At 39.6% G+C, this 26531-nt stretch overlaps 1 protein-coding gene across 4 annotated transcripts in view; it reads right to left on the bottom strand.

Moving 5' to 3' along the window:
- Nucleotides 1-20627, bottom strand: part of CA10 (carbonic anhydrase 10) — a 531376-nt gene extending 510749 nt beyond the window's left edge. Inside the window, exons 1-2 of one of the 4 annotated variants that reach the window (XM_010955755.3) lie at nt 17679-20627; nt 16109-16737 (exon numbers count right to left, since the gene is read on the bottom strand). In XM_010955755.3, coding sequence (XP_010954057.1) covers nt 16109-16169 — 61 coding nt within the window. In that variant the 5' untranslated portion in view covers nt 16170-16737; nt 17679-20627. Of the gene's footprint in view, nt 1-16108; nt 17103-17678 lie in introns of those variants that run through there. The other 3 variants (XM_045517201.2, XM_045517200.2, XM_010955756.3) reach the window with 3 other exon arrangements.
- Between the last annotated feature and the right edge of the window lie 5904 nt (nt 20628-26531).

The following is a 26531-nucleotide window of genomic DNA, read 5'->3' as shown; positions in this document are numbered from 1 at the left end:
GAAGAAAGACAGGTCAGTGATGAGCAGTATGAGATACAGTAAAAGCTAATGGGGTGTAGAGAACCCAGAGACCACTGCTAACTGGACTGATCACAACAGCATTTACAGAGAAGGAGACCTCTGGCTGAACTTGGGAGATGGGTATGATTCAGGTGGGTGAAAACCAGATGGAGAAATGCAACATGAATAAAGGCATAAGTAAGTATTCATAAAACGTGCTCACAGAATGGTGAGTAGGTAGATTGCAGCACAGTTGGAAAAGTGTTTATGCAGTATCATAGAAGACTCTTAAACATAAGTTTAAACCATGTGAACTTTTTGTAGTTAGTGGGAGGTATTGAATATTTCTGAGCTTCTAGTACAATGTTACTTACAAAGCAGGCAACTCAAGGAATCCTCCTCCTTTAGAAAGACGATGTGGCTGGCTGCAACTTACATGTTATGAATGTGATGTTACTAATGGGTTACATTTATTAAGCTATTATTATCTGCCTGATAATAACATACTAAGTGCTTTACTATCATATGCCATTTAACACTTATACAAAAAAATCACTAGGTGGTTATTTTTATCACGATTTTACAGATTAGAAAACTGAGAGGCAAAAGAAGCTAACTTACCCAAAGCCATTCACCTTGGAAGAGGCAGAGTAGGGATTTAAACCTAGGTCTATGTGCCTGTAAGCTTTTAACCATTCTCCTAAATAGATTCTCAGTGCATTTAAACATATTATGTTTGAATAGTTAAATAAAACATTTTTAAAACCTCATTTCAAAATTGTCTCTTTGAGTGTTTCTCCTACTCAAAAATTCCCAGTATTATGATTATGTTTCTCATCTTTTTATCTTCCTTTTAGTTATTTTTTTAAAGAGCAGCAGATTCATAATTAAAATTTAGAAATTTTAATTCTGTTGAAATTGTATCCAATCTGAGCTCACTAATTTAACATAAAATTGTGATTTTTAAAAAATCAATGCTAGAGCTATCCATCTCTCTCTATAATTATTTTCACTTTGTTTTTGTCTACATTTTAGGTGAGCCTTGCTTTAATGAACACAAACCATATATTTATCTCACATGACTTTTTGCTTACACAGAATAGTGGAATAAATTTTAAAATAAGTAGAAATGCTTATAAACAAAACCTAGAGGGGAACAAACAGTTAACAACAGTTGCATTCAAGTTATATGATTACAGGAGATCTGTTTTCTTTTCTCTTATTCTCTAAATTAATTAAAATTGAATTCTACTAGTGTTATAATTTTAAAATGTAATCATGAGAAAATATTCTCTTAAAACAAAAGATTATGAAACAACACATTGGGATCTACTCTAATAAGCAACTAATAAGGGAATTCCCTAATGTGAAAAGTGACTATGTTCCATGACGATTCCATGATTCTTGGTTACATGCACTTAGAGTTATTAAGAGTTATCATTAACTCACTCGGATCTAATATCAGGGTAGCTGGTGTGGGCCTATCTTTGGCTTCCCTAAATTCAATCAATTTAAGAGAAATAAGAGTAGGGGCTTAGTGGATTAGTCACAACAGGCCATTAATCTCTGCTTTCTCAATTGTAATCCAGCCTCTACCAAAGTGATTGGGGGAAAAAAAATTCCACAAAAACCCACTCAGTAAAGCTCCAAAGCCAGCTCCCTAGAGACTGACATACTTAGGTCACAGTTTGCTTGTTTTTACTTAACATCAACACAGCGTTTGTCATCTGTCCTATTTCTTGTTGGTTTTTCTTTTATGCGTTTTGCTGAAAATCTCAGAACAGATATATTTGAAAAGGAATCATGGTGCATTCCCACAAATGGCCTAGCATTTAATTATCATGTTTTAAAAAAACATTTGCTCAACTGAACATGAAACATAAATCAAAACTATCTTTTCAGGTTGAAAATTTACTGAAAAAAAATATGATTAAGTTTACCATGAGTGTAAATTAGTGCTTGGGGAAGCTGGCAAGATTGAATAATGAAAAGAAAAGAGAGCAACCAAATTCTAGTGAAAAAAAAATAGCAAGTTTTAGAACATGTACATATTATATATTTTATTATAAATGGATTGGATCATGATGCTATCTTTATTGTTCTGGTCAATATGCCAGTATTTACTAATGTACCAAGCAAGAAAAACGATGAGCAAATTCCTGAATCAGGATTTTGATTATGCTGTCATTGTCAAGGTCGAGAATTTACTGGGTCACATGAGACCATACGCTTATATTAGGGTCCTTGATAAGTCTAAACCTTAGCTGTAAAATGAAAATATGTCACTAATTTTTTTTTATTATTAAAGAAAAATGTGGGCCAGACTCAGTAAATTATCTCTGAAGATCATTTTATGAAAAAGACATGATGGTCTTCTTTCTTATTATCTTTACAATATTCCTCAAACATCCTAGCTTCCCCTAGTGAATCAGATTCAACCAACCTTAACTGATTATGTGTTATGCACAGGCATTGTGCTAAACATTTTCACATGAATTGGCTCATTTAATCCTCATGTTTTACATTATATTGGCAAATTCCTTCCTAATTTTGCCCCACATGTCTTTTGTTCTTTTAGCTTCAGTTATCACAATATAAAACCCACCATTTATCAAGTACATATGCCAAACATTATGCCGCATTTTTAAATTTCAGTCTCCCTTAACTCAAAAGATAGATATTACTACCTCCAGCTGATACTAAGGATTAGAGATTTTAAGTAACTTCTTAAGGTCACACAAGTAACAGTAGAGGTGAGATAAAATTCTAAGGCTCTAATATACAGACCACTGCTCCCCCAAGGTTTTCAGCAAATGCTTTTATGGAACAGTCAGTGGTGACCCCTGGAATCTTTCCCAGGACCTTTCTAGAGATCTACAAGATCATCATTCCACAATTATAGTTTGGATTAGTCTCTCATTATGCCTTATCCTTATACTTGTCTATCTCAAAAGCCATTTCCCACTTTTCTGCTCACTCACAGACTCCAAAGTTCTTCCTGTAATTTAATATTGCTGCCTTGACATTTCAAAAACTGGAAAAGTTTAGCATCAACAGTAAACTTTGATAACTTTCTTAAAAGTCTCTTAACACTATAAAATTTCCAAGTTGAAAAGGGATCTAGAAATTACCTAGTCCAATATCCCTGTTTAAAAGGAGAAAATTGGGATTCAGACCAGTAAAATGACTTCCCCCACAACACAACACAGTGGCAAAACAAATACTAACTACAACATATTCTAATTTCCATCTCAGTAATCTTTTCTGAAAACCACCTATGCCATTCTTTCCTGTAATTAATAAAAATATGCTCTAGGAATGATACTTAAGAAGGCTAAAAATTCTGGACTTAGGAAAGATACTTGCTTATTCTTAACCATGGTTTCCTGTCTTTGGTTTGACTTACCAAGCAAAAATAACATTTTGAATGCCATGGCTATTTGGTTTTTGCTTAATAGTTTTTGGCAGTGAACCACTGTTGAAAGGATCTGTCACAAAAGAAATAGAAGGCCAAAAATGGAGTCATTTGTGCTAAGGCCCATGTCACCAAATCGAGACTTAACACCTAATTTAGTTGCAGTTTCAGTCTCTGCCAGGAATATAGTCTTAACTAGTCACTCTGGAATTTCCTGGTCAGCACTAATAAGGTAATCCACCAGGTAGACTCCTGTCATCCACAGAAGGAAGGTGACCCTGCCTGAAACAATCAACTGTTTGCTAGTAACGTTCTTGTCCCACTCCCTTCTGCTATAAAAGTCTTCCATTTTAATGCTCAACATTACTAATTACCAGAGAAATGCAAATCAAAACTACAATGAGGTATCGCGTCACACCAATCAGAGTGGCCATCATTCAAAAGTCCACAAGACAAAAATGCTGGAGCGGGTGTGGAGAAAAGGGAATCCACCTATACTGCTGATGGGAATGCAGTTTGGTGCAGCCATTGTGGAAAACAGTATTGAGATTCCTCAAAAGACTAAAAATAGACTTACCATATGAGCTAGCAATCCCACTCCTGGACATATATCCAGAAGGAACCTTAATTCAAAAAGACACCTGCATCCCAATGTTCATAGCAGCACTATTTACAATAGCCAACAGATGGAAACAACCTAAATATCTACCGACAGAAGACTGGATAAAGAAGAAGTGGTAAATTTATACAATGGAATACTATTCATCCACAACAAAGAATAACATAATGCCATTTGCAGCAACATGGGTGGCCCTGGAGAAGGTCATTCTAAGTGAAGTAAGCCAGAAAGAGAAAGAAAAATACCATATGGTATCACTCATATGTGGAATCTTAAAAAAAAAAAAAAGACAAATGAACTTATATATAAAACAGAAAAACACTCACAGACGTAGTTGCCAGGGGAGAGAGGGGAAGGGATAAACTGGAGTTCGAGATTTGCAGATACTGTCTGGTATATATAAAATAGATAAACAAGTTTATACTGTATAGCACAGGGAAATATATTCAATATCTTGTAGTAGCTTACAGTGAAAAAGAATATGAAAATGAATATATGTATATTCATGTATGCCTGAAGCATTGTGCTGTACACCAGAAATTGACACAACATTATAAACTGACTATACCTCAGAAAAAAAAGGTTTTCCATTTTGTATAGTTCTTTGCAGCTCCTTTCTATTAGCTAGATGAGATTCTGCTCAATTTATGAACTGCTGAATAAAACCAATAGTATCTTTAAAACTGACTTGGTTGAACTTTTTAAACATATCTTTGAAAGCTTAATCACTGTTCTACATACTTGTTTACTCTGAGGAATTCAAGCATATTTCTGGAGAATTATGAACAGGTTATACATTACTTATGAATATAACATGGTAAAACAATAAAGAATTTCATACTGTTTTACCCAGTAATCACAACACTGGGATTATTTTAAAGAAATAATTCAATAGAAATAAATACTGATAAAAATTTTTATCAATATTTATTATAGATAAATATTTAATATAGATAAATACTATAGACAATAAAATTGCCCCAAATGGCCAAACTAGAAACAACATAGATGCTCAAAAATAGGGAAAAATATAAATAATGCTATTTTAGATTAATAAATTATTATGGAACTATTACAATGAAAATTATAAATGTTAAAGTGGCAGATAGTAGCCAGTTGTTCACCAAAACATTTTTCTTTTCTTTCTGGGCACAAGACAAGCCTACAATTCCCAATCTCTTTTGCAATAAAATGCTGCCAGAAGTGATGTACACAATTTTCCTGTTAGGCCCATAAACACCTCTCCCATAATCCTCCTTCATACTCTTTTCTAACTGTTAATGTTGATGCTAAGAATAACATTGGAAGCATATCTTGGAGATAGCAGAGACTCTATCAGCCTGAGACTCCCAAGTCACTACAGAGACAGGATTCCTTCTCTTTATCCCTTCCCCCTCACCAAGACTCTATACACCACCACACACCCACACACATATTAGACAATTAATGTGAGCGGGAAGTAAGCTTCTACCGTGTTGTTACTGAGATTGGGGGGTTTACCAGTCCCAGAGTCCTGGATTTCCTGATCTAACACAACCAGGAAGCAACATGGGGGAATACTTAGGATACAACGTAAAAGGTTTTTTTTTTTTTTAAGTATAAAGCTTTTTAAGGGAAAAAGTATAATTGCAAACTTTGGTAAATAAAAATTTAGTCTATGAGAAATCTGTTTTCCTAAATTTTCTGTCATATTATTATTCTTCCATATTTAGCATTAAAATTAACTCAATGACTTCTAGTATCACTCATGTTTGTGACAGTAACACACATGCACATACAGTCCTTGGCTTGCAAGGAGCACTGATCAAGGAGGAATATTTCAATTGAACACACAATTAGCCTAAATAGCAAATGCATAAATAAAACTCTCATTTTTAAGTTGTTCAACATATCTTACCTTTAGACACGGCACATTATAAAACTTTACCTGGCTCAATCAGGCCCTAATTTCAGCAGTTCTAAGAGCAGAAGGAAGAAAAAAAAAAGGGGGGGGGCTGCACCAACTCATGCACTATTTTATTTGCATACGACTCTCATTTAGCCACTGCAGCACAGAAATTCAAAGATGCAAACTAAAAGAACATCTTCACCACAGTGGAGAAACCGAGGTGGAACCTGTTACAGACACAGAAAATAATGATCTCACCACTTTATTTTTCAGTCTACAGGATGCAAACAACAAAGGGCTGGTACCATTACAGCGTACTGCAAGACAGACGCCAGTGACATACTTCCATTCACATCCAGGCTATCTAACAGACATGTATTACTCATAGATGCCTCACTTTCTAACTACCAGTATAATCTCCATATAGCTACTGCAAGATTAACAGTAGGAGTCTTTCTTCTACAACCTCCCCTTATTTTTCTCTATAATTAAATTAACAAGCAAACAAACAAACAATAAACCATCCAACTGACCATCTCCTCAAAGCTGTAAAGATCAACTAGAGATTGCAGGAAGAATATGCAGCCAAGATTAGCAAATCCACTATGTTCTTTAAATTTCTAGGCTCCTGACTCTCCCTTATAGTAAGAACTAGTGGGCACCATAGTTCTGTTATAAAAGGTCAGAGGAGAAGTAAAGTTTTCTCACACAAGGCTGAAAACACCTTAGAAACCAGTTTCCTGTGTTGTTCCGAATCAGTCAATACTAAAGGGTGGGTAGGCTTTTCCCCTGAAGCATTTTAGTTCATTACTAACTAAAGAACAGTGAACTTTCTCAAGTGCTGACTTCTCCTCAGCTGGAACCCAGTAAGAAAACACCACATCTAAGCAATCTCCTTTAACAGGAACAGAGATGGCATGGACAAAGAACAACAATGCATCTATTGATCCTCAGTTGCCCTAGTTGAAGTCTTACAGTGTGGTATCACAAAATACAGAGGAGCAGAAACACATTTTAAACAACTATTGAGTGCTCCAACTAACACTGGTTTGTCAAATGCAGATAACAGTTGAGATTGAGAAGGAAATAAAAAAGTTTACAATAAGTTGCTCCCTGGGATGGTTCAGGTTCTGACTCTGCATGCTTAAAAGACCTCCATGCTATAGAAGCAAAAAGGCAGCGAACAGAGATGTCTTCTTCATTTTCTCTCCCTCAGCCTCTATACAAAATCTGAATCCTGTTTCCTAGTCTCCTGTGAAGACAGGAAAGCCATTCTGAATCACTCCTTGTTATTCATTTATATATTAATTCAGTCATTCATTATTGAGTATCTACGAAAATGCTTGGCACTGGGCTGGGCATTGGGGAAAAAATGTGATCCCTAAATATACATTCTACAAGGGTAAACATCACAGTCATTTGGCTTACTACATTTTATCTTCTGTCTGGCCCACTGCCTCATGCATAGGAGGGATTTATTAGCATTTGTGGGATTGATAAACTAAGACATTAAACCCTTTCAGAGTGACAGAGGGCCCTTCCATAGACATGCACCTGTATTTGTCCTTTCCAAAAATACTATAAGGTATTTATTATTATTCCAAAATCATGGAGGAGGAATGGCCTGTGCTCACTCAATAAATGCTGCCATCAAAATTGTTTTCCTTGAGGGTGAAAGGTAGCTGTGTGTACAGCAGGAAGAGGGAGCACAGGAGGAATACGTTGACTCATATCCTTCAGTAAATATGTTTATTCCAACTCTGGCACTGCTGCCAAATGTGTCATGAAGACAGCAGGACTTGGCTCTGGAAAGCTCACCTGAAAGGCACAGGCTTAATTTCCTACTGCAAGCCCCTTTGGCCTCAGGGCATGAAGTACTGGACAAAATTAAAGATTAATTCTGCATTTACTGTGACAAAGGCTCCACCTCTCCCAGGTTAGGAGGGAAAGGCATTTGTAGGCTGTCTCCTTCACAACCACTAAAGATCTTTCCACCTCTATCCTGATCCTGATAGCACCTTAATGCAAATAAAATCAAACCCAAACACTGGCTACCCCATTACCAGTCCAATCTTGCTAATAAAAGTAATTAAGGCTTTGTTATAAAGTCAATCCCAGACCATTTCTTAGCATACACAGCACCCCACCCCACCCCTACATGCTAGAAATCCCTCAAAGTTTTGTTTAAGGTTACATGAAATGAAAATTGCAAAAAGTTTCAGGAAAGATTCAATTATGAAAGGGAATAAGATGATAGCTGCCATGCTGCAAAATCCAGTCAACCAGCAAAGTCCTGGCTCTTTTTCCTAGAGTAAAAATGCATGGATACAAGCTAAGTAAGGAGACAAATTCTGTAAGCTAAACCTACATTATCACAAAAGCTTCTGGAAAGCTACCTGGAGCTAGAGATGATACTGGAAAATAACTAGTGATCTGAGCCAAACAGAGCATAGCTGGACAAGAGCCAAAAGATCTAACCCTGATTGGTCTGCTCCTAAAGAAGAGAAAGGTATAAACTAGACCTACCCTCCTGGGCCTCAAAAGATGCCCTCCTTGCACAGAGAAGCAATGGGTAGTTTTCACTGATTATTATTATATGTAAGATATTACTGTTACTGGAATCATATTTCCTCAGTGGTCTTCTAGCTCAGCCTCATCCATCAGACTCCACCTCCTGACCGTCCTCTGAGTTCATCATGTCCTATCTGATTGCCTTGTCTTTGAAAATGCTGTTTTTCCTATGATCATCCCTCCCCCATCAAACCCCTGGTCAATCAGCAAAAATATCCCAAAGCCAACTCTTTAGCTTCCTTTAAGACTCATCTGACACACCTTCTGACACTACTTACTCTCCTTCCTCTATTCCTCCCACCTCCAGAACGACTTAGACACCGCTTCTCTGCCCTACTCACACGCTGCTGTATCTCTTTTCACTGCAATTCTTATCACATTCTGCTATAACTACTAGTATGTTTAAAATCAGTGTCTTACTAGAAGATAATGAATTCCTGGAAAGAAAGGTCAGTTGTCTTACTCATTCCTGTTGGATCTCCAGTACCTTAAGTATAGTGCACCCTCAATAAATTTTGAATGATTAAGTAAACAAAGGAAGTCATTTCACTTTAGGTCTCTGGACTGTATATTAACTAGACCACTGAAAGGGTAAAATGGGTATATAATTCAGTGGACCATGAATATACTCTCTTAAGTGAACATGCAATCTATTGGAAATGAGAGCTGTACAGAGTACAATAAGGTAAAGCAGCCCTACAGGGCTTTGCCATGCTTCAAGCATCTGTTTCCTGCCAAACTGTTCATCTATTGCTTGGCACACAATTACTCTTCACAACACAAAGATGTGTGTGGATAATTCATTAGCCTTTATCTAATGGCATTATTATTATTATTATTCAAATACAAAATTGGAGACATCTGCATTTACTTATTATGAAAATACCAAATCTCAAAGATTATGGTACAGCAGGTCCATAAGAGATAGGACAACGGTCTTTTATTTTTTTTTTGTCTCTCCCTCAGAATGTCCCATAATGGCCTAATTGATCTATTAGACCAATTTTTTAATGGGTTTTATGGGCAAGAATAAAGGTTGACAAGCATACAAATAGTTGCATTTCTAAGTTATTGCTTATTGCAATCAAAGTATAAAAGTATCATTAAATTGTACACAAACCTGAATGTCATTTTCCTTATCTCTACCTTGGCTCCTCATAACTAAAAGATAGACACTAGACTTCTTACCTTAGCTTGCAAGCTCCTTCACATTAACCCCAAGTTTTAATTCTAGCCTTATATCTAGTCATTTAATCCAACCCATCTATTTTATATGCTCATTTCAGCATACTTCTGATACTTTGGGGATTTTTCTTCCATCCTTTCTTGTCTAGAATATAGTATTTTTGCCTCAAGGTATGTGTGTTTCTTTTTCCTGTTCCTTTGAAATCTCATGTGTCCTTCTAGCCCTAGTTCAATTGTTTTCTCCTCCATCAACCCTTCCCCTTCCCCACTTGCATCTGCCAACTTCTAACAACAGAATTTATTGCTCTTTCTTTATAATTCCAAAGTACTCTGCACACACATCTATCACATAACATGTATACCATCTTGTAAATTCTAAGGACCAAGTGTCGTTTGCTCTTTTTTGTAACTCCTAGGCTTGGCATGTAGTTAGCTGGCAATACTGTTTTGTTGAACACAGAAGAAGTGACTGAATAATTGTAATTTACAAAAACAGGCCCAAAGTATCAAAAATAAGGATTATTATTGATGGCAATGAGGATGATGATTTTATGGGAGTATCTCCAGTCCACTGAGTGACTACCACATGTCAGGCACCATGGCAGAATCTCATGTACATTTTCCCCAGTGTTCATTTTACAGAGACTCAGAGAATGTAAACAACTTCTCCAAGACCAGAGAGTGAATGCTGAAGGGAGTATTCGTATTTCGGCCTATGTTGGTTCCAAAGCCCATGCTTACTCTCATACGATATGTGTGATTTGGCCAGTGATTACTGTATTCCAGACACCATGCTAGGCATTTGTTTTATTTCTTACAATTACCCTGTAAGGTCAAAAACTTTGGTAAATAAGTATCATCTCCATTTTACAGATGAGAACGCTAAAGTCCTCCTAAAACTCAACTGTCCACAACCTCAAATAGGCTACAAGCTATGTGAAGTATAGCAATAGTTGGAGACATGGAACAAAACTTAAAAATAAAGAAATGTTAGAATTTCAAACAACTTTTCACAAGTTCAATCCACTGAATTCATGTAAGTTCTATAATTAAAAAAATAAAAATTACCAGGAAATTAAATATATTAGGACACTCCATATTCTCTCAATTCAACACCTCCCTAAGTGGGCTCCTCCCAACTTTCCAGTATTTCCTAAAGTCAATTTGTTTTTTCTTTTCCAACTAGGACAGTCTTCTCTTTACATCTTACTCATTCCTATTCCACTCCTTTGAATGATGTGGTCCCCTCTATCTCTTCTCTCTTAACCTCTAACTACTATCTAATATCCTCTTCTTCCTTCATGTCTGGATCTTTCTCTTCCACAGCATTTATGTTCTTTATCAGACAACTAGGCATTATTCATACTGTCTTATATCATGATACATTTTGTGTATGACAACTTTGCTTTCATAACTATTTTAATCATTAAGCATTATTCATATTATTTTAAATCACTCTACATTATGTGTATGTATCTCAAGTTTTGTAACTATATCTTAAGCATGGATCATTCTATAATACAGTAAAGAGAGAGATACTTTACATTTACATAACACAAAGAAGATTCAGGGTCATTTTCTGATGTTTCCCTCAACAATTATTTGAAATAGGCAAAGAAGATATAACTTTTCATTTCACAGACGAGAAAACTGAGACTCTAAAAGGTTAAGAGAATTGCCCAGTCATGTAAGTAACTAAGGCAGAGTTCGATTGCAGGGTGGATCTTCTAACTTCCATTTCCTTTCTACAGTGGCCTGCTACCATTTACATTTATGATCCCTGGATCTCTTCCTTACCTAAACCCCAGGCCCAAATATGTAATGCTTAATTAAGGTGAAAAATTGGGATGTTAAGCACTGACTGCCTAGGGTGGCAATCATACACCCTCTCCCCACGTAAGAAAATGTTTCTCAATATTGACAATTCTTTCCCGACCCTGGGATTTTGTATTACTCAGGAAGCCTCTTGTCTCACAGCCAAGAGAGCCTCATCTATGATTTCTGTCAATGATGAGACTATGTGACATCACATGGGAAACTGGACTCAAAGAAACCATACTGCCAATAAGATCATCAGATTCTTTGTTGGGGTGGAGCTCTTTTTTTATTTAATGGGATTTTCTATCTCAAATCCTATTGACAGCATATGTAGTCTGCCATTTTGGAAGCACTTTAAAGTTGGATCTATATTGAGTTATAATTTACAAGCAAAAAGAGGAAAAAAAAAATTCTGTTGCTCCCCTGGGAATAAGCAGGTTCTCAGGTGATGAAATTTTCCAAGCCTCACCTCAATATTGGGCTTACAGGGATAAAGTGGGTTATACTCTAACTATGCACCAAAGCCTAATGTTACCATATTAGAAAGAAAATTGAGACGTTTCAAAGTTGTTAAGCCAAGACCTTATTGAAAGTAGGATTTGTGCTCAATGTTATAAAATGCACTAACGATTTTTTTTTTTTTTGCTCTTAAGTTGTTAGGGAGGGAAGTAAAGGTTCTATTCCTATTCCTCATAAACTCATGCAATGCCAGGTTTGTAGGAAAAAAAATATATATATTGCAAGCTTACTATTCCTGAGACACTGTGCTAAATGAAAAGCATTAACCATATTATCATTTTATCATAGAACAAACATGTGAGGTATGTACTATTATCCCCTTCTTCCATGTAAAGAGGTTGATGTGAAATCATTTTAATTTTCAGATTAGGAAATAATGTATGAAATATTCCTTTCCTATAGGTATTGCTGATCATAGGGCACTGGGGACAAACAGGTTAACAGTCTCATCTGTTTGAATGACAGAGTCATGTACAACTCAAACACCATCTTAATTCCAGCCCTAGACTGTAATCACACTAAACTTCCACTTCCAAACTCTCTAAGAATTACAACATTTAAATGCAACCTACTTTTTAAATTGGAGACATCAAAATAAAAAATACTTAATAAGAACATTTGAAAGAAATCTTGCACCAAAACATAAGTGATATACTAAATTTTGACTCAGAACCGGGTGTGAACCCTCCAAGCTGAACCTCTGTGGGCTTTGGTTGCTTCATTTATAAAATCGCCCTACAAATTCTGAGACTATATGAGTTAGAATATGTTCAATATTATGTAATGCATGTGAAAGTACCATATAATTCTAATTACTATTGCTGTTATTATTATGAATAAACTGACAAGGATGTAAAGTTACTTATAAGGAAGTCAGATGTGCTGTGTAAATTAAATCAGACAGCTGTCTTTGGACCAGGAAATTCTCTCCTGGTGCTGCTATGTATCATTCTCGCTGATCTGAGCTGCTTTTGTAAGAAAGGGGTGGTGCTCTTGCTAGCACAGGGAAATATCATCCTGGTTTTCTCTCTCTCTCTCTCTCTCTCTCTCTCTCTCTCCCTCCCCCATCTCCACAGATCTTGGCTGCCTTACGTTTTCAGTAAAATGAGATCTGGATCTAACGCGGAGCCCCAAGAACTTCCAGATCATGGCATTCCCTCTTCAGACTAGCTGTGTTGTGTTTAAATAGCCAAATTCTCTCAAATGGAAGGCACACATGCTACCTCCCCAGCATCCACCCAAGCCTGACTAAGCTAGCTAGCAGACCCCCAGCTTCATCAGAACCAAATGATTAATGTAGAGCTAGCAAACAAATAAGCCCTGGTGTCTGTATTTTAAGCAATATTGCCACACAGACCAGAGAGAAAACTCCTTTGGGTATAATTTAAATTTAGGGGGTGAGGTGGGATGAGAGTGGGAAGCTTTGGTTAACAAAACACTAAGTTACAAAGTACCAGAGTGTTCCTGAAAGCCAATTGAAATTCGGTTAATATACCTTCTACAGACCAAATTTACTTCCAAAATTTTTCTTCTGCAGAATGTTTACACTGCAGACTTTTGCTGACCTTTTCTTGTCTGGTATTTCTCAGTAATGAAACCAACTCTACAAATGCATCAATCATTGATGCCTGGTAATTCAGTAAGAATTAGTACCCATTTACTAGGTAGGACAATTCATCCCAAATAGCAGATAGATATTTTTTTTTCTTTTAATTTAAGGTTGAGTAGGTTCTATGAATACAGGCTTATATTCCTTTTGGTAAAGCTAAGTCATGATTAAACTAAAACTGCAAATCATGGAAACAGAAATGATAGTTCCACTAAACTCTGCCTGAGCCATAATTATTTAACTGTAGTGCATTGCATTCCTATACCCCTTAAGGCTGCCATATGGGAAAACAAAGTCCCCCAAACTGTGGCAAATGTGAGTCATAAATATATTACTAATCGGAATTGTGACATACATGGGACATCTCTGAATGAACAGTTCTGCTTATAGAGAGAGGAGGCCACCTTGGCCCTGGAGGAAGAATGACCTTTTAAAGTTTATGGACGTGTAAATATAGAGTACATTATGTTGCATCTGTGCCTAAATGTCTTCATAAAGTAAAATTAATGCTGGAACGCTAACCTAGTTTTCCATGTTTAGTTAATAGCTAGCAATTTTGCTTACACTTTTATCTCCTCATTACATAGCAATGGTGATTATTTAGTAAATACATGTGAAAGGCCATAGTACCTCTCCTGGGTCGGAAAAAAAAAAAATCTTCCTAATGCTTCTATTTATATAATTTAGTTGCTAATACACCAAACCAAGTATAGCTGTGACAAGCATCCCACTAATGCCTCTTTTGGAGTCTAAGACCAGAATGCATTCTCAGCTGGTTTCCCTTTGTGCCGGCCTGACCAAATGCAGAATAGGGGTTGGGGACAAAGGATGGGGAGGTCCAGAGCCTTAATGAATGTTAACCTTTTGTAGATCTTAAAGGGACCCTGGTTGTCTGATTTGAAAATTATTTATGATGCTGGAAAGAGACAGGGAAAGGCTATTTTATAACTGGTGAAATAATAAGGAACAAAGAGAGAGTTTATAAGAAACAAGTAGAAGAGAAAGATGTAAAATGTGGCCATATAAGACACCACCCAGTCTATCCCTGGACATATGACTGATATAAACCGTTACAAGTCACCTGCAGATTTTTTCTCTTAGATGTAGCATGGGGAAAAGAGTAGAAGATATGGGGTAGCCCCAGGGCACTTTTGATTGTCTTCTTGGTACACGACATATCTCTAAAGTATTATAGAGGCAAATTTCTAAGTAAGGTGGTCAAGCCCCAAACAGAATGATTTCAAATAAAAGATCTCCCCTATTCCTGCCCTGAATAATGGTATTTGGAACTGGGTCCAGGATAAGGGCAGAGAAGGGATTTTAATATCCAGAATCACGTCAGGCTTAAAGGGTGGGGATTGGCTGGGCTGAAGGAAGATGCAGGAAACATCTCCCTCCACCCCAACACAGCTCAAATATGCCTGCTCACAGAGGCAAGGTTTCTGCTCTCCTCTTCTGTTGACTTCATGGGAAGTTGGCTGAGTCCCCAATTCTGCAGAGGGAATGCAGGCAGAAGGGAGTAGTGCAAATGGGCCTTACTCTGGGTGCTTAAATGACAAGTGTGAAGGGAAATGGTATGGACGTTGTCAATGAAAGGAGGCACTGAACTGAACTGGAGAATACTGCTGATCCTGGGGCTTTTTCTCACATCTTCACTCCACACCTGCAACTCCCTGCACTTACGAAGACATTGCTTGGAAATCAGAATCCTTTCCAACACAGAAACACAGCACTGGCAGGCACAAGCTCTACTTCCTTCAGCTCAATGCCCTGGCTTCCCACTGGCTCCTAAAACCACAGACTGGCACAAGTAACCTGAGGTCAGTAAGTCTGAGCCAGTACATTCTTGCCACTGGGAATTAGGAAAGACTGGGATCCAAAGTGGTATTTATAATATTGTGTTGTTTCAGATGAGTTTTGCTTTTATTTGAGGTGGTCCTGATGTGTTTGGGGAAGGCATGGAGGACCTCTACATCTCTCTAGTCCCTGCTGGTACTCTCCAGGCCCCGCATCCTCCTGCAGTCTCCTGAAAGTGCCTAGATACCAGGGCAGGGCTCTGCATCCATTTTTTCGGACAGGAACCGCCGAGTTTGGGAACTCTGAAAGCCAGGGGATGGTGGTGGGGGTTGCCAAGGATCAGATTTCCATGCCAGAGTTCTCAACCAGGAAAGCAGTTGAAAATCAGCTCGATCTGCCTCTTCTTTCTCAGGGGGCCCCCACCCCTACTATGTTCTAGGACTCCATTCAGATACTACCCACAAGACACACACACACACACACACACACACACACACACACTGTTGGGCTTAGAAGGTTTTCAATTCTGAAAGTAGCAAACCTGCAAAGCTGAAAAGGTTTCTGCCACCACCTCTCTCCCGTCCCACCCCGAGAGGCTACTTAAATATCTACACACAACAAAACCTCATACATTCCGAAGATCACAACATAACCCGATCCCGCCTGTGCCTCCAGCGCGTCCCATACCTGATATGCAGACGATGAAATTGGCTTGAAGAAGAAAAAGCACCTCCCAGACTATTTCCATCCTCTGATTCTCATTCCAAGTGCATCACTCGACGGGAAAACAGGGGGGAAAGGGGGGCCCCCACACGGCACACACACATGCACACGCGCACACACTTCCCAGCGAGCGCACACTCGCACTCCCACCAGACAGCCAGCCAGGGACAGTCACCCCCAAGATCAATATCGCAGTTTGAATTGTTCCAGCAAATCTCCCCTCGGGCTCGACGGATGTGCGCCCCAGATGTGCTGACACATATCCGATGCCTCGCTGCCCGGGTAGTGTCCCCGCTCGCCGGTCTTTGCTCCTCGCACAAGGGGTAGAAACAGCACTAGCAGCGGCGGCGACAGCCACCTGAAGCCACCAGTGCAGGGCTCTTCCTGCAAAAATGAGACCCCGATCCGCCTTGCGCCCCAAGAAGACATAGAAGATAGACCCCGCCGGGCCGTGCCGCGCAGTTCCGTGCCGCTGGCAGCTCGCAGCTTGCTGGCTAAGCCCAGGCAGTCCGCGACGAGTTGCCCTCGAAGTCCGCCCTCCTCATCGGGGCATGGTCAGACGGTGGCTGTTCCGCTCCGGGGCCGTTTTCCTCCTGCTTCCGCCGGGAGGAGGAGCAGACAGAATACAGGGAGACAGAAAGAGGCAGGGATTACTGTCCGAAACTGCCGGCTGCCAGCTGCCTCCGCCGACCCTCCCTGCTACACAAGTCCGCGCGCAGCCTGCCGCCTCGGAGCCCGGCTCTGGCGGCGCGTCCAAGGCGCAGAGCCGGAACCGTGGGGAGCCGGGTACCCAGGAGCATCGGGAGCCCGCGGGCTCCCTACCTTGCGCGCGCGCTTTCTGTTCCTCTGCTATTTTCCTGGGTTCCCCAGAACCGCCAGTTGCCTCGCTTCCATCGTCCGCAACTAGCACTGCCACTGCCACTGCCGCCGCCGCCGCCGCCGCGATTTTCCGCAATGCAACTGCAGGGGTCGTTATTGCCTCGCCTATGGATCCCGACGCTTCCCGATTCTGAGGGGAGGTGGAGGGCAGGTGGGGGAGGGGTGGAGGAGGAGGGAGGTGGGCTACGCCAGGTAAGCGTCCTCGCTGCCGCCCGGAGCCTCAGTGTCAACCCAGCCGCCCCGCGCCCGGGGGCGGAGGCAGCAGGATGCGGTTGGGAGGTGACGCTTAACGCGGCCATAATGAGAAGCAGAGGGCTGAGCGTCGGAGCTTCGGGCCACCACAGCAGCCGCCAGGGCCCCAGTGCTGAGCTCCAGCTCCTCACTCCGCCCCGCCCCGGCTGCCTCTATCACCCTCTAGGATTTGGGGAGTTTTTCTTCTCCATAAAAAGAACTTCGCGCCAGCTGGTTAGGCGCGGGAGACCTGGGCAGGACTCATCTTGGGAGTGCTGTGCTGCGCTCTCCCTCTGCTGCGGAATATTGGTTGGTGGTTTTTTTTTTTTTTTTCCTTCATAATTCATTCCCTTCCCTCTCCGTCGTTCCTCTCCTGCCCCCTCCTCCTTCTCCCTTTCCGCTCCAGTGCCTGAACACTACTTACCCCAGAGTTCTCTCTGCAGGTTCCTAGACCAGGTCCTGCAAGTCCCTCACCTCTCTCCTCCCGAAACCGGCTAAAACCGTCTTTCCAAGTCCGGGTGTGAGCAGGGGCCGCTGCCAACTACGCCTCTCCAGGACTACTGGAAACCCCGGCTTTAGGGGAACAAGCTTCCCTTCTTTTCGTTTCGTTTATTCCGTTTTTCTTTCGGGAAGCTTAAGTGCTTTGGAGGCTTTTGCTGAGCTCCAGAACACTCTGGCAGCAACGCTCAGCAGCTTCCCCAGATTTCCCTACCGACCGCGGGCGGGCGCGCGCGCGGGCGCGCGCGCACACACACACACGCCCAGAGCCCGGCTCCCCAAGGCCCCGGGGAAAGGTGGGGGCTGCATGAGCACTATTCATGACCCAGTCCCAGGCCGACGCCGGAGCCGCTGGTCCGCAGGAGATCTCGCCGCGACCAGGAAAGGACTTGCCCTGGTAAACCGTTTACAAGGGAATCGGAAGGAAACCCTGAGCTCGGGACTGTTCGCCTGAGAAGAGCTGGCAGCGAGAGAAGACAGGAAAAATAGCAGATTGGCACTACCTCTACGGCTGCAGTAGAGGTTCGAGAAAGCCCAGACTTACCTCTTTTGAAGTGCCGAAGAAGAAGACAGGGTAGGGGAAATCCCTGGAAAGATCTTGCATATCTTGGAGAGCTTGTTCAGATTGCAAACTATGACGTTTGGAGATTTTGCACAAGCGCGGATGGACACACAACAAACACAAACACACCTAACCCGCAGGGGATTTTTTGCACTTTTTAATTTTTGTTGTTTAGAAGCCATTTTAGTGTGAGGCTCGGTCAAATAACTACATAAAGTCTGGATAAATGGAGAAGGCGAAGGGGAAGGGAAATTGGTACCGTTCATCCTCACAGTCAAGTTAGTAAGGCTTCCAGGCTGTGAGGCATCTGAGAATGCGGGGTTAGAACCAAAGGAGTTATACTGCAGGGTTCCCAGGGTTCTTTAACCGACTCCAACCGCTCAGGAGTACCGCGGGTCTTTTTGCAGAGCGGCTGTTGGGTGAGGGGTGGGAGAGCAAGGAGACTGAGCAGAGCAGCCACTGTGACTATGCCCGGGTGAGCTTCCTGGGCTTGGCAGACGTTAGGAGCCACAGCTGCGTAGTTCTGCTGCCTTCAGGGATTCGAAAAAAGAACCACAGGCTGATTTGCCTACTGTTTAAAACTCAGGTGTGACTGAGCTATCTGGTCTCTGAGATGAAGGCTAAGGACTCCAGGTGGTCAGCACATTAAAAAAAAAAAAAATCTAGGCCCAGATGAAGGAAATCCAGGATTCTTATGTAGAGAGCTTCCAGGCTCAGCAAAAAAGACAAGAGACCTCAAAATATTGAAAGAATCTGAAGTAGTGAGAATTAGCCCTTTTGGGAAGTATACTTGGGTCGGGGAGGTCCTCCGTGCCATGAAAGTCCACCGCCCAAAAAAGGATTGTTGGAGGGACTGAAAAGAAAGCAGTTTGCCAAAGAAGAACAGATTCCCTCCAAAGAGCTTTTGGAACCATGGACAATTACCTAAACATGTGAAGTTTATTTTATGTTAGTTACATCTAAAGATTATCCATCAAAATGGATCATTAGCTTTCACAAATAGAGGGAGAGACTATAATCATAATTAATCAAATGGATGTATTTAATAAGCTGTGGCTGGACTAGGCTTAGAGAAGCTCAACTTTAGTGCACTGTTGCTGTTCTATGTGAAATATTACTGTAAAATTACCCAGACTTTGAAAAATACTGACAGTTATAGGAGTTGTTCTTTAATTTGGAAATTGTCATTCAAAGAAGTAGCTCTAATGTTGTACCTGCATCTTTATCTGTTTTACAGGTAATAGACTATTATGTTAAAATATAACTGTCCTGTTGGGAACATATGATAAGCTCCCCTAGCATTAGGTGGGGAGATCTTTCTTAAATGTAGTAAAAATTATCCAGTCATTCCTGGAGAGAGGCAGATCTTGGGACAGAAATTTAAAAAAAAAGTGGAAGATGAGCTTTAGAGTGGAGCTGAACAAGAATACTTCTTTTCACTGAGTTAGGATGAGAGGCAAAGGGCTCTGTACATTCAGGAGCATGTTTAATGGTGATGGCTGGATCCTGGCACTGAGATATGGGCTATGAGCTAAGCAGGGAGGAAGCCTTATAGTAAGGCAGAACATACCCTGAGGAAAACCAATAAGACTGGTGTATAATTCTGTAATCTGAAAGCAATCCTATCTAGTAACCAGTTAAAAATTAATCTCTGAATGCTCTTCCTTCCTCCTGTTTCTTCAAGTGACTTTTGATAAACACTGCAACATACTGTGGGGAAATTTGTGTGCTGACGCTTGGGCTACAATGATAAGGGGAATTGCAGCAGATCCAAAACCAGAGTAGAGGTGGTAGCAGAGGCAAACTCTTGGTGGTATGCCAAACTGCAGAGTGTGATGGAAAGTGACACAAAGGCATACCACTGGCAGAACAGAGAGATATGTGGAAGAAAGAGGCAGGTGAAGAACCTGGTTATGACATGGATTATGGTTACAGATAGGTTATCCCTACAGGGACTCCTCAAGAGTTAGTAGTGGGGAGGGAAGAACCTCAAAAGGGGGACTAGGATTTTACTATCCAACATGCAGGCTGAGACCATCAAGCAGTGCATTTGTTTCCTTGTTGCTACTGTGATAAATTATTAAAAATTTAGTGGCTTAAAACAGCACAAACTTTTTATCTTTCAGTTCTGGAGGTCAGAATTCTGAAATAAGTCTGAAGGGTTGCACTGTTTCTGGAGTCTCAGGGGAGAATTTGTTTCTTTCCTTTTCCAGCTTCTAGAGTTTATCTACATTCCTTTGCTTATGGCTGCCTTTCAGCAAGGCTTTAATGCATCCTCTGCTTCCATCATCATATCCCCTTCTTTTACTCCCTAATTCCCTTTTTTCCTTTTAAGGATCTCTGTGATTATATTGGATCCCCTGTATAATCCAGGATAATCTCTCCATCTCAAAATCCTTAAATTAATTGCATGTGCAGAATCCCTTTTACCATGTAAGGTAAGGTATTCACAAATTCTAGGGATTAAGGTGTAGACATCTTTTTGAAATAGAACATATTTTTAAAATAGGATTTCTTTTCATCCATACTATAATTTGTAACCAACATGAGGAATTTTATTTGTTAAAGGAGACAGTGGATATTTTATTCCTATAAAATGCTATTCCTTATTTGTTATTTAAATTTTGACAGATGAATAATGACTAGGAACTAATACTAACTTTATGGCATTTTGGTCAATAATTTGGGCATCAGTTTGGAAATTAGTGACACCCATAACTACACTTTTCTTCTTTTCATTACAATTAATCTCTCTTTCAAGTATCCAGCCTTCTGAACTTGAGATTTTACAAGTGGAAGACTTATTTGCAATGAATAAATAGCAGGCACTCTGTAGATGATTTCTGAAAAATTGAATAGGTTTATTTGTTTATTTAAATAACTTCGTATTTCTTGCATTTGCATCATGGATTTGATGGAACATTTCAAGTGCACTTTAATACAATTTCAGGCCTGACCCAATCCAGTTTCCTTAATTTTCAGGTAAGAAGATGGGAGGTGTAAAGCTTAAATGATGTGTCCAAGTTCAAATATAGGCAGAGGCAGAGGCAGAGGCAGAGTTTGACTCCAGCGTTCCTATTTATTTTTAAACCTGTGTTGCTTCCTGAACTGGTTCCTGGACACAGAGAACAAAGAAAAAGGCTGGCTACTCCAGACTAGGAAGTGGCAGTTTTAATCAGCAAGGAAACTTATGTAAGAGGCTTGTCTTGGGTGGCTGCAAAATGAGTATATCTCCATACCTGCCAACCAGGATCTTACAAGTTTATATAGAGGGCTTAACTGGGGTTCAGTCACATTTTCAGCCCAGTTGATCTCAACAACACCTTACTCTCTCAAGACTGCATCCTTTAAAAGGCTCCCACTGTTAGAAAGGTGAGCAGAACATAACATTCCAAGGACAGGGAGGTGCCTTGATTGCCAAAGTCCTGCTGCCAGCTCAACTATTGGTCATGTCCTCTCAATTACCTCTTCGAAGGACCTTCCATCCCCATCATTCTTTCTGCTGTTACCGAGTAATACATTGTGGCAGCTAAAATACAGAAATAAATATATTATCCACAATTATTCAGCTCTGGGGAAGATTCTTCACCCAAATTTTCTGCTTTTCATCCAGAACACTTTCAGTTCCACTTCACTTTGTGTGTGTGTATGTTTGGTTTTGCGGTTTTACATTAAACACTTTCTAGTGAAGTTTTATACCAATAAGAATCCTCTCCTTTTCTCCTTAAGCCAGCTGCAGTAGCTGCTTCAAATAGCAAGTATAGATCAATATAGAGGATTTTAGTTCCATAATGATTCTCAGGTTTAAAGAAAAGCTTTAATTAGTACAACAGTCTGCTACCATCTCAGCTTGTATAATTTTGGAGTTAGCATTAGGTTTAAAAATAATTGGCCAACATTTTTTTCACATTGCCTCCCTAATGATTAGCATTAAAATTATAAGTATTTAGCTTTTTATTTTGCTCTTGAAAAACATATTCTGGTTTACTACTCAGCATTTTCTACATGCTGGATTATAGAGTCATACATCCCATTTATTTATTAGGAGAATTTACAAATAATGAATGTGGCAAACAGACCTATCACAAATATGTGAAGGCCCAGGATAAGAGTAAATCTGATGGATCTTTCATCCTCAAGCCCGTGACCCTCTCTCCTTCTCTTGGCACTGAATCAATTTGCCAGGGGCCTCAAGTGGGGTCTTTCATGTTTATATGAGATGCTTCAAGCCTATGTTTCTTACACACACACTTAAATCCTTGGTCATACTTTCAGTCCTAGGTATGCACTCACCAGCACTGAGGTCTACCCTTGAGGAAATAGCGCTGCCCCCTCCCTTCACCCAATAGTATTAAACATCAAATATTTGTGTGAAAAATATTGAATAGATTCAAAGCTTGAAGATGTTCAAGAGTGAGGAAGCTGTAACTGGAAGGCTTTAAAAGTAATTCCATTTTCAAATCAACACAGAATGTGAGACCCTACTGTAGGGGGTCTGCACATCTAGCTTATTTTCTTCTCCTGCAATTGAGATGTTCAGATTTTTATCCAACTTCAACAAGAATTTTTCTCCCTGATACCACTGTGTGGATTTAATAAAGCAGGAGTTGAGTTAACTGAAGTAGGAAACCCACAAAGTTCTACTCTCTGATTGCTGCTAAATAGAGGACCAGAGAAAATTCTTTAAATTAAAAAGAACTTCATGCCAAGTAGCACAGGAGCGGTATGAGTAGCCATACTCTCCAACAGAATTAACAACTGTTGAGATCAAAGAGGGTTGTAAGACTGGAATTTTCATTACAGAAATATAAACATGCTATTGTCAGGTATTATAAAATATCAGGGATACTATAAATATAACAAACTTATAATCAAGTGATGGTTTTCAACTCACTAGTTCAAACACTATCTCTTAATGAATCTTTGAATCTTAATGAATTTTTAAAGACCCATATGAGCTGATATTACCTTATGATGAATTTCCCCTTTGGAGAGAGAAAGACATAAGCATTACTTGTGAAAATATGTTTCATTTAAATCTCTGGTAAGTTGGTATTTCTACAGGAAGATGAACTAAATGAATATGAATCAAATATTTAAATGATCAGCTATTAAAAAAATATTTTCATTTCAAGTCACTAACTTCTCTCATAATAAACCAGGAATTTCTGGTGGCTGCTTCTCACTATCCTTCCTGTAAAACATGAAATATATTGGCATCTTGCCATCTTCACTTCAGGTTTTTTGTTAGAAAAAAAATAATGGAACGAGACCTATTTTTTTTCCTCTTGTATAAGTAAATTTCAGAAGAAGATGGTAATTTTCGATGTGTTGCCATAATAATTTTTGAATTCTTGGATTTAGTTCAATCCATAATTACTTGATCTAGTTTTTTTTCAACAATCATCTTTAACTAAAGAAGGAGTATAAAGCAAAATGTGAGTCCCATTCCCAGAGAGTCCCCATTTTCTTTCAATAGTTTCCTAAATATTTTTAAGAAAATTGATTTTAATATTCTTGAACTCTTAAGGAGGTGCAGGGTGATAGTGTCACAAGTCAAATTATGGAAAGCTTGGATAAGGTCCATTGGCATAAAGAAACTGGATCTATAATGATTCAGAGACTGACTTTTAACCAAACTGTTTGCCACTGAATTCTGTCAAGGGATAGCCTCTTCTATCACTACCAACTGTCTACTTTAAACCACCAGGTACAGCCTTGAGTCAGGCTGGATATACTTTATTCCTGTGAAGAAGCAATGACCAAAATTAAAATGAAGGTATCTAGCCATAAAAGAACTTAAGAACCTCAACCTAACCATTTTCTACTGAGGGGAGGACATTTCTTATTACTCTAGTGGAAACCCAAACTAGAAAATGCAGACCCAATCAGCCAATCAGTGTCCTGTCAAGAAAACAAAAAAACAATTGTTATTTTTCTGAGAGAATTTAGTGTAGAGAATTGGTTGAACAGGTATTGGAGAACTAAAAAGCTGACAGGCAAGTCTAACCCAGAGAGAGTAACTGTAGGAAGCAGCCACCACCATTATGACTGGGAAGACAAAGCAAAGATGTTAGGGTTATCAGAGCCTAGAAGCCTGAAGGAGGGGTTCTTGATAATTTGGGACCTATACCTCTCAGAAGAAAGTGTTTCCCACTGATACTATTACTTTAGAAGCTCAGAGGAGGGGCTGTACCTCTGAGGAGGGTGTGTTAGTCAACTTGTGCTTATATCTCTGATGCAGCACTTGCTCTGATGAAGGCTGGTTCTGAGACTGCTGGAAGAAACTGGAAAGCAGACCAATGGTTACCTGCTGAAGCAAGAGTTGTTGCTGGGGAGACACTTGTAAAAACTGAATGGATCAAGTCCTTTCTCCCACCTCCTGCCTTCTAATCTCCTTCTAGTAACCCTCTGTTGGCAAAACCTAACAGAGACAGAAGAGATGTGTTTGATAAAGACCCAGCCACAGTATCACAAGAGTATGGAAGAATTTGGAACTAAAATATGATAGCTTAATAACTGACACATCCGCTAATTCTAATAATGACGGGACTTTGATGGAGGAAAAAATACTATCTAATGTGGTAGAACTACATTAGTTGTTAGAGTCTGGGGTTTTGAAAATGAAGGGTTGCTTCTCAGCTGCTTTTCACAGTGCTTGATGAGACTGAAGCAGTGCTCTTCTCTGTAATTCACCAGTGGTTCTGTTGTCTTACCCATATCTTCATAAATATTTGCCTTTCCAAAACTCATTTCTATGTTATTCTCTCACTGCCCTATGAAACTAAGCAGGCTACCCTGCAGTCTCTTCTCCTGCCTTTGAATTTGGCATCTCATAGCCTTCATTTGCTCCACAATAGTTGAAGGCTGAACCCTCCTCATAATCACAGTTGATTAATCAGTTCCAAAATAGCCAGAGGCACCAAGGATGGTGCCTCAATTCCATATTCCTAGAACCTGCCAGAAAACAAAATAGATGCAAAAAGAAAAGTTATGTCTTCTGGTCTGGAGACTTGACTCTGAGGTCATCTGAGTTAAAGAAGTAATAAAGCTGACCTACAGACTTAAAGACATTTATAGGAACTCAGAGAAGGAATGTCCAATATGAACCATAATAGTTGAGCAAAGCTTGATAGCAGAGGTAAGTCATCCTAAATCCAAAACTGTACTAAACTTAGGCACTGCATAGAACACAGTGGATAGTCACTGAACCGTGAATCAGAAGGCTAGTGTTTGAATCTGAAATATAACTTTCATCAGCTATGGGATTTCAAAAGGACTTCAAAAACACTTAAAGCCACAATTTCTTTGCAAAAACAGGATAAAAACATCTTTCATATAAAATTATTGAGATAATTCCATGGGCTAGTATAAATAACAACATTTAACACATGATAGGTACTTAATAATTATTAATATAAATTTATATAGAATTATAATTGGAAAATGCAATATCTGGTTCATGAAACATGCCAACCATGAATTTTAAAACATCAAATACTAGACACAGCATATATCAAGTTATGATTCTCATGCATCCTGTTCTACAGTCCTTCCCACCACCCACCTCTGCCAGCCAGTACAATGATCTTTGCTTAGCTGGTTGGGTTTGTTGTTTAGGGAAGGTGAAGTAAAGGGGAGTAGACAATCATACAAGCAGATATTTCTATTTTAAGCAAAAACAAATATTTACTTGGCACTAACTAACTAAACCTTTTTTTTTCTTATTCTTATCAAGGAGGAAAAACATCAGGAAGATAAGGTTTGAAGGAGAACTGAAATAGGAATCAGAAGACATGGGTTAAAATCACTGCTCTGCCATTTAGAAGTTACCTGGGAAAGTCACTTAACTTTTCCCAGTCTGGGTTTTTCAGTTGTTGTTTTAATTTCATTTTGACTTTTTTTTTTAAAAAAAACTCTGCAACAGTTTTATTTGTTTATTTATTTTACTGTATTAGGTAGATTAGTATCTACCCCACTGGGCTCTTTTAAGGAACAGATGAGATAATACACACAAAATGCCTGGTATAACAGTAAGCCCTAAATGCATGGAGCCATCATTGTCAGCTCCTGAGCACTCAGTTTTTGTGAACAGATCAGTGAGATATAAATTTGGGTCCTCGATTTGCTGTTTACCAGTTCTGTGATCTTGGGTAAGTCAGTTAAAATCTCTAGGTGTTAGTTTCTTCACCTTTAAAACTAAGAAATTAATACTGA

Source organism: Camelus bactrianus, chromosome 16 (assembly GCF_048773025.1).
Source record: "Camelus bactrianus isolate YW-2024 breed Bactrian camel chromosome 16, ASM4877302v1, whole genome shotgun sequence".
Lineage (NCBI taxonomy): Eukaryota > Metazoa > Chordata > Mammalia > Artiodactyla > Camelidae > Camelus > Camelus bactrianus.
The sequence above is the reverse complement of the archived record's forward strand: the minus strand, read 5'-3'. Positions and strand labels throughout refer to the sequence as shown.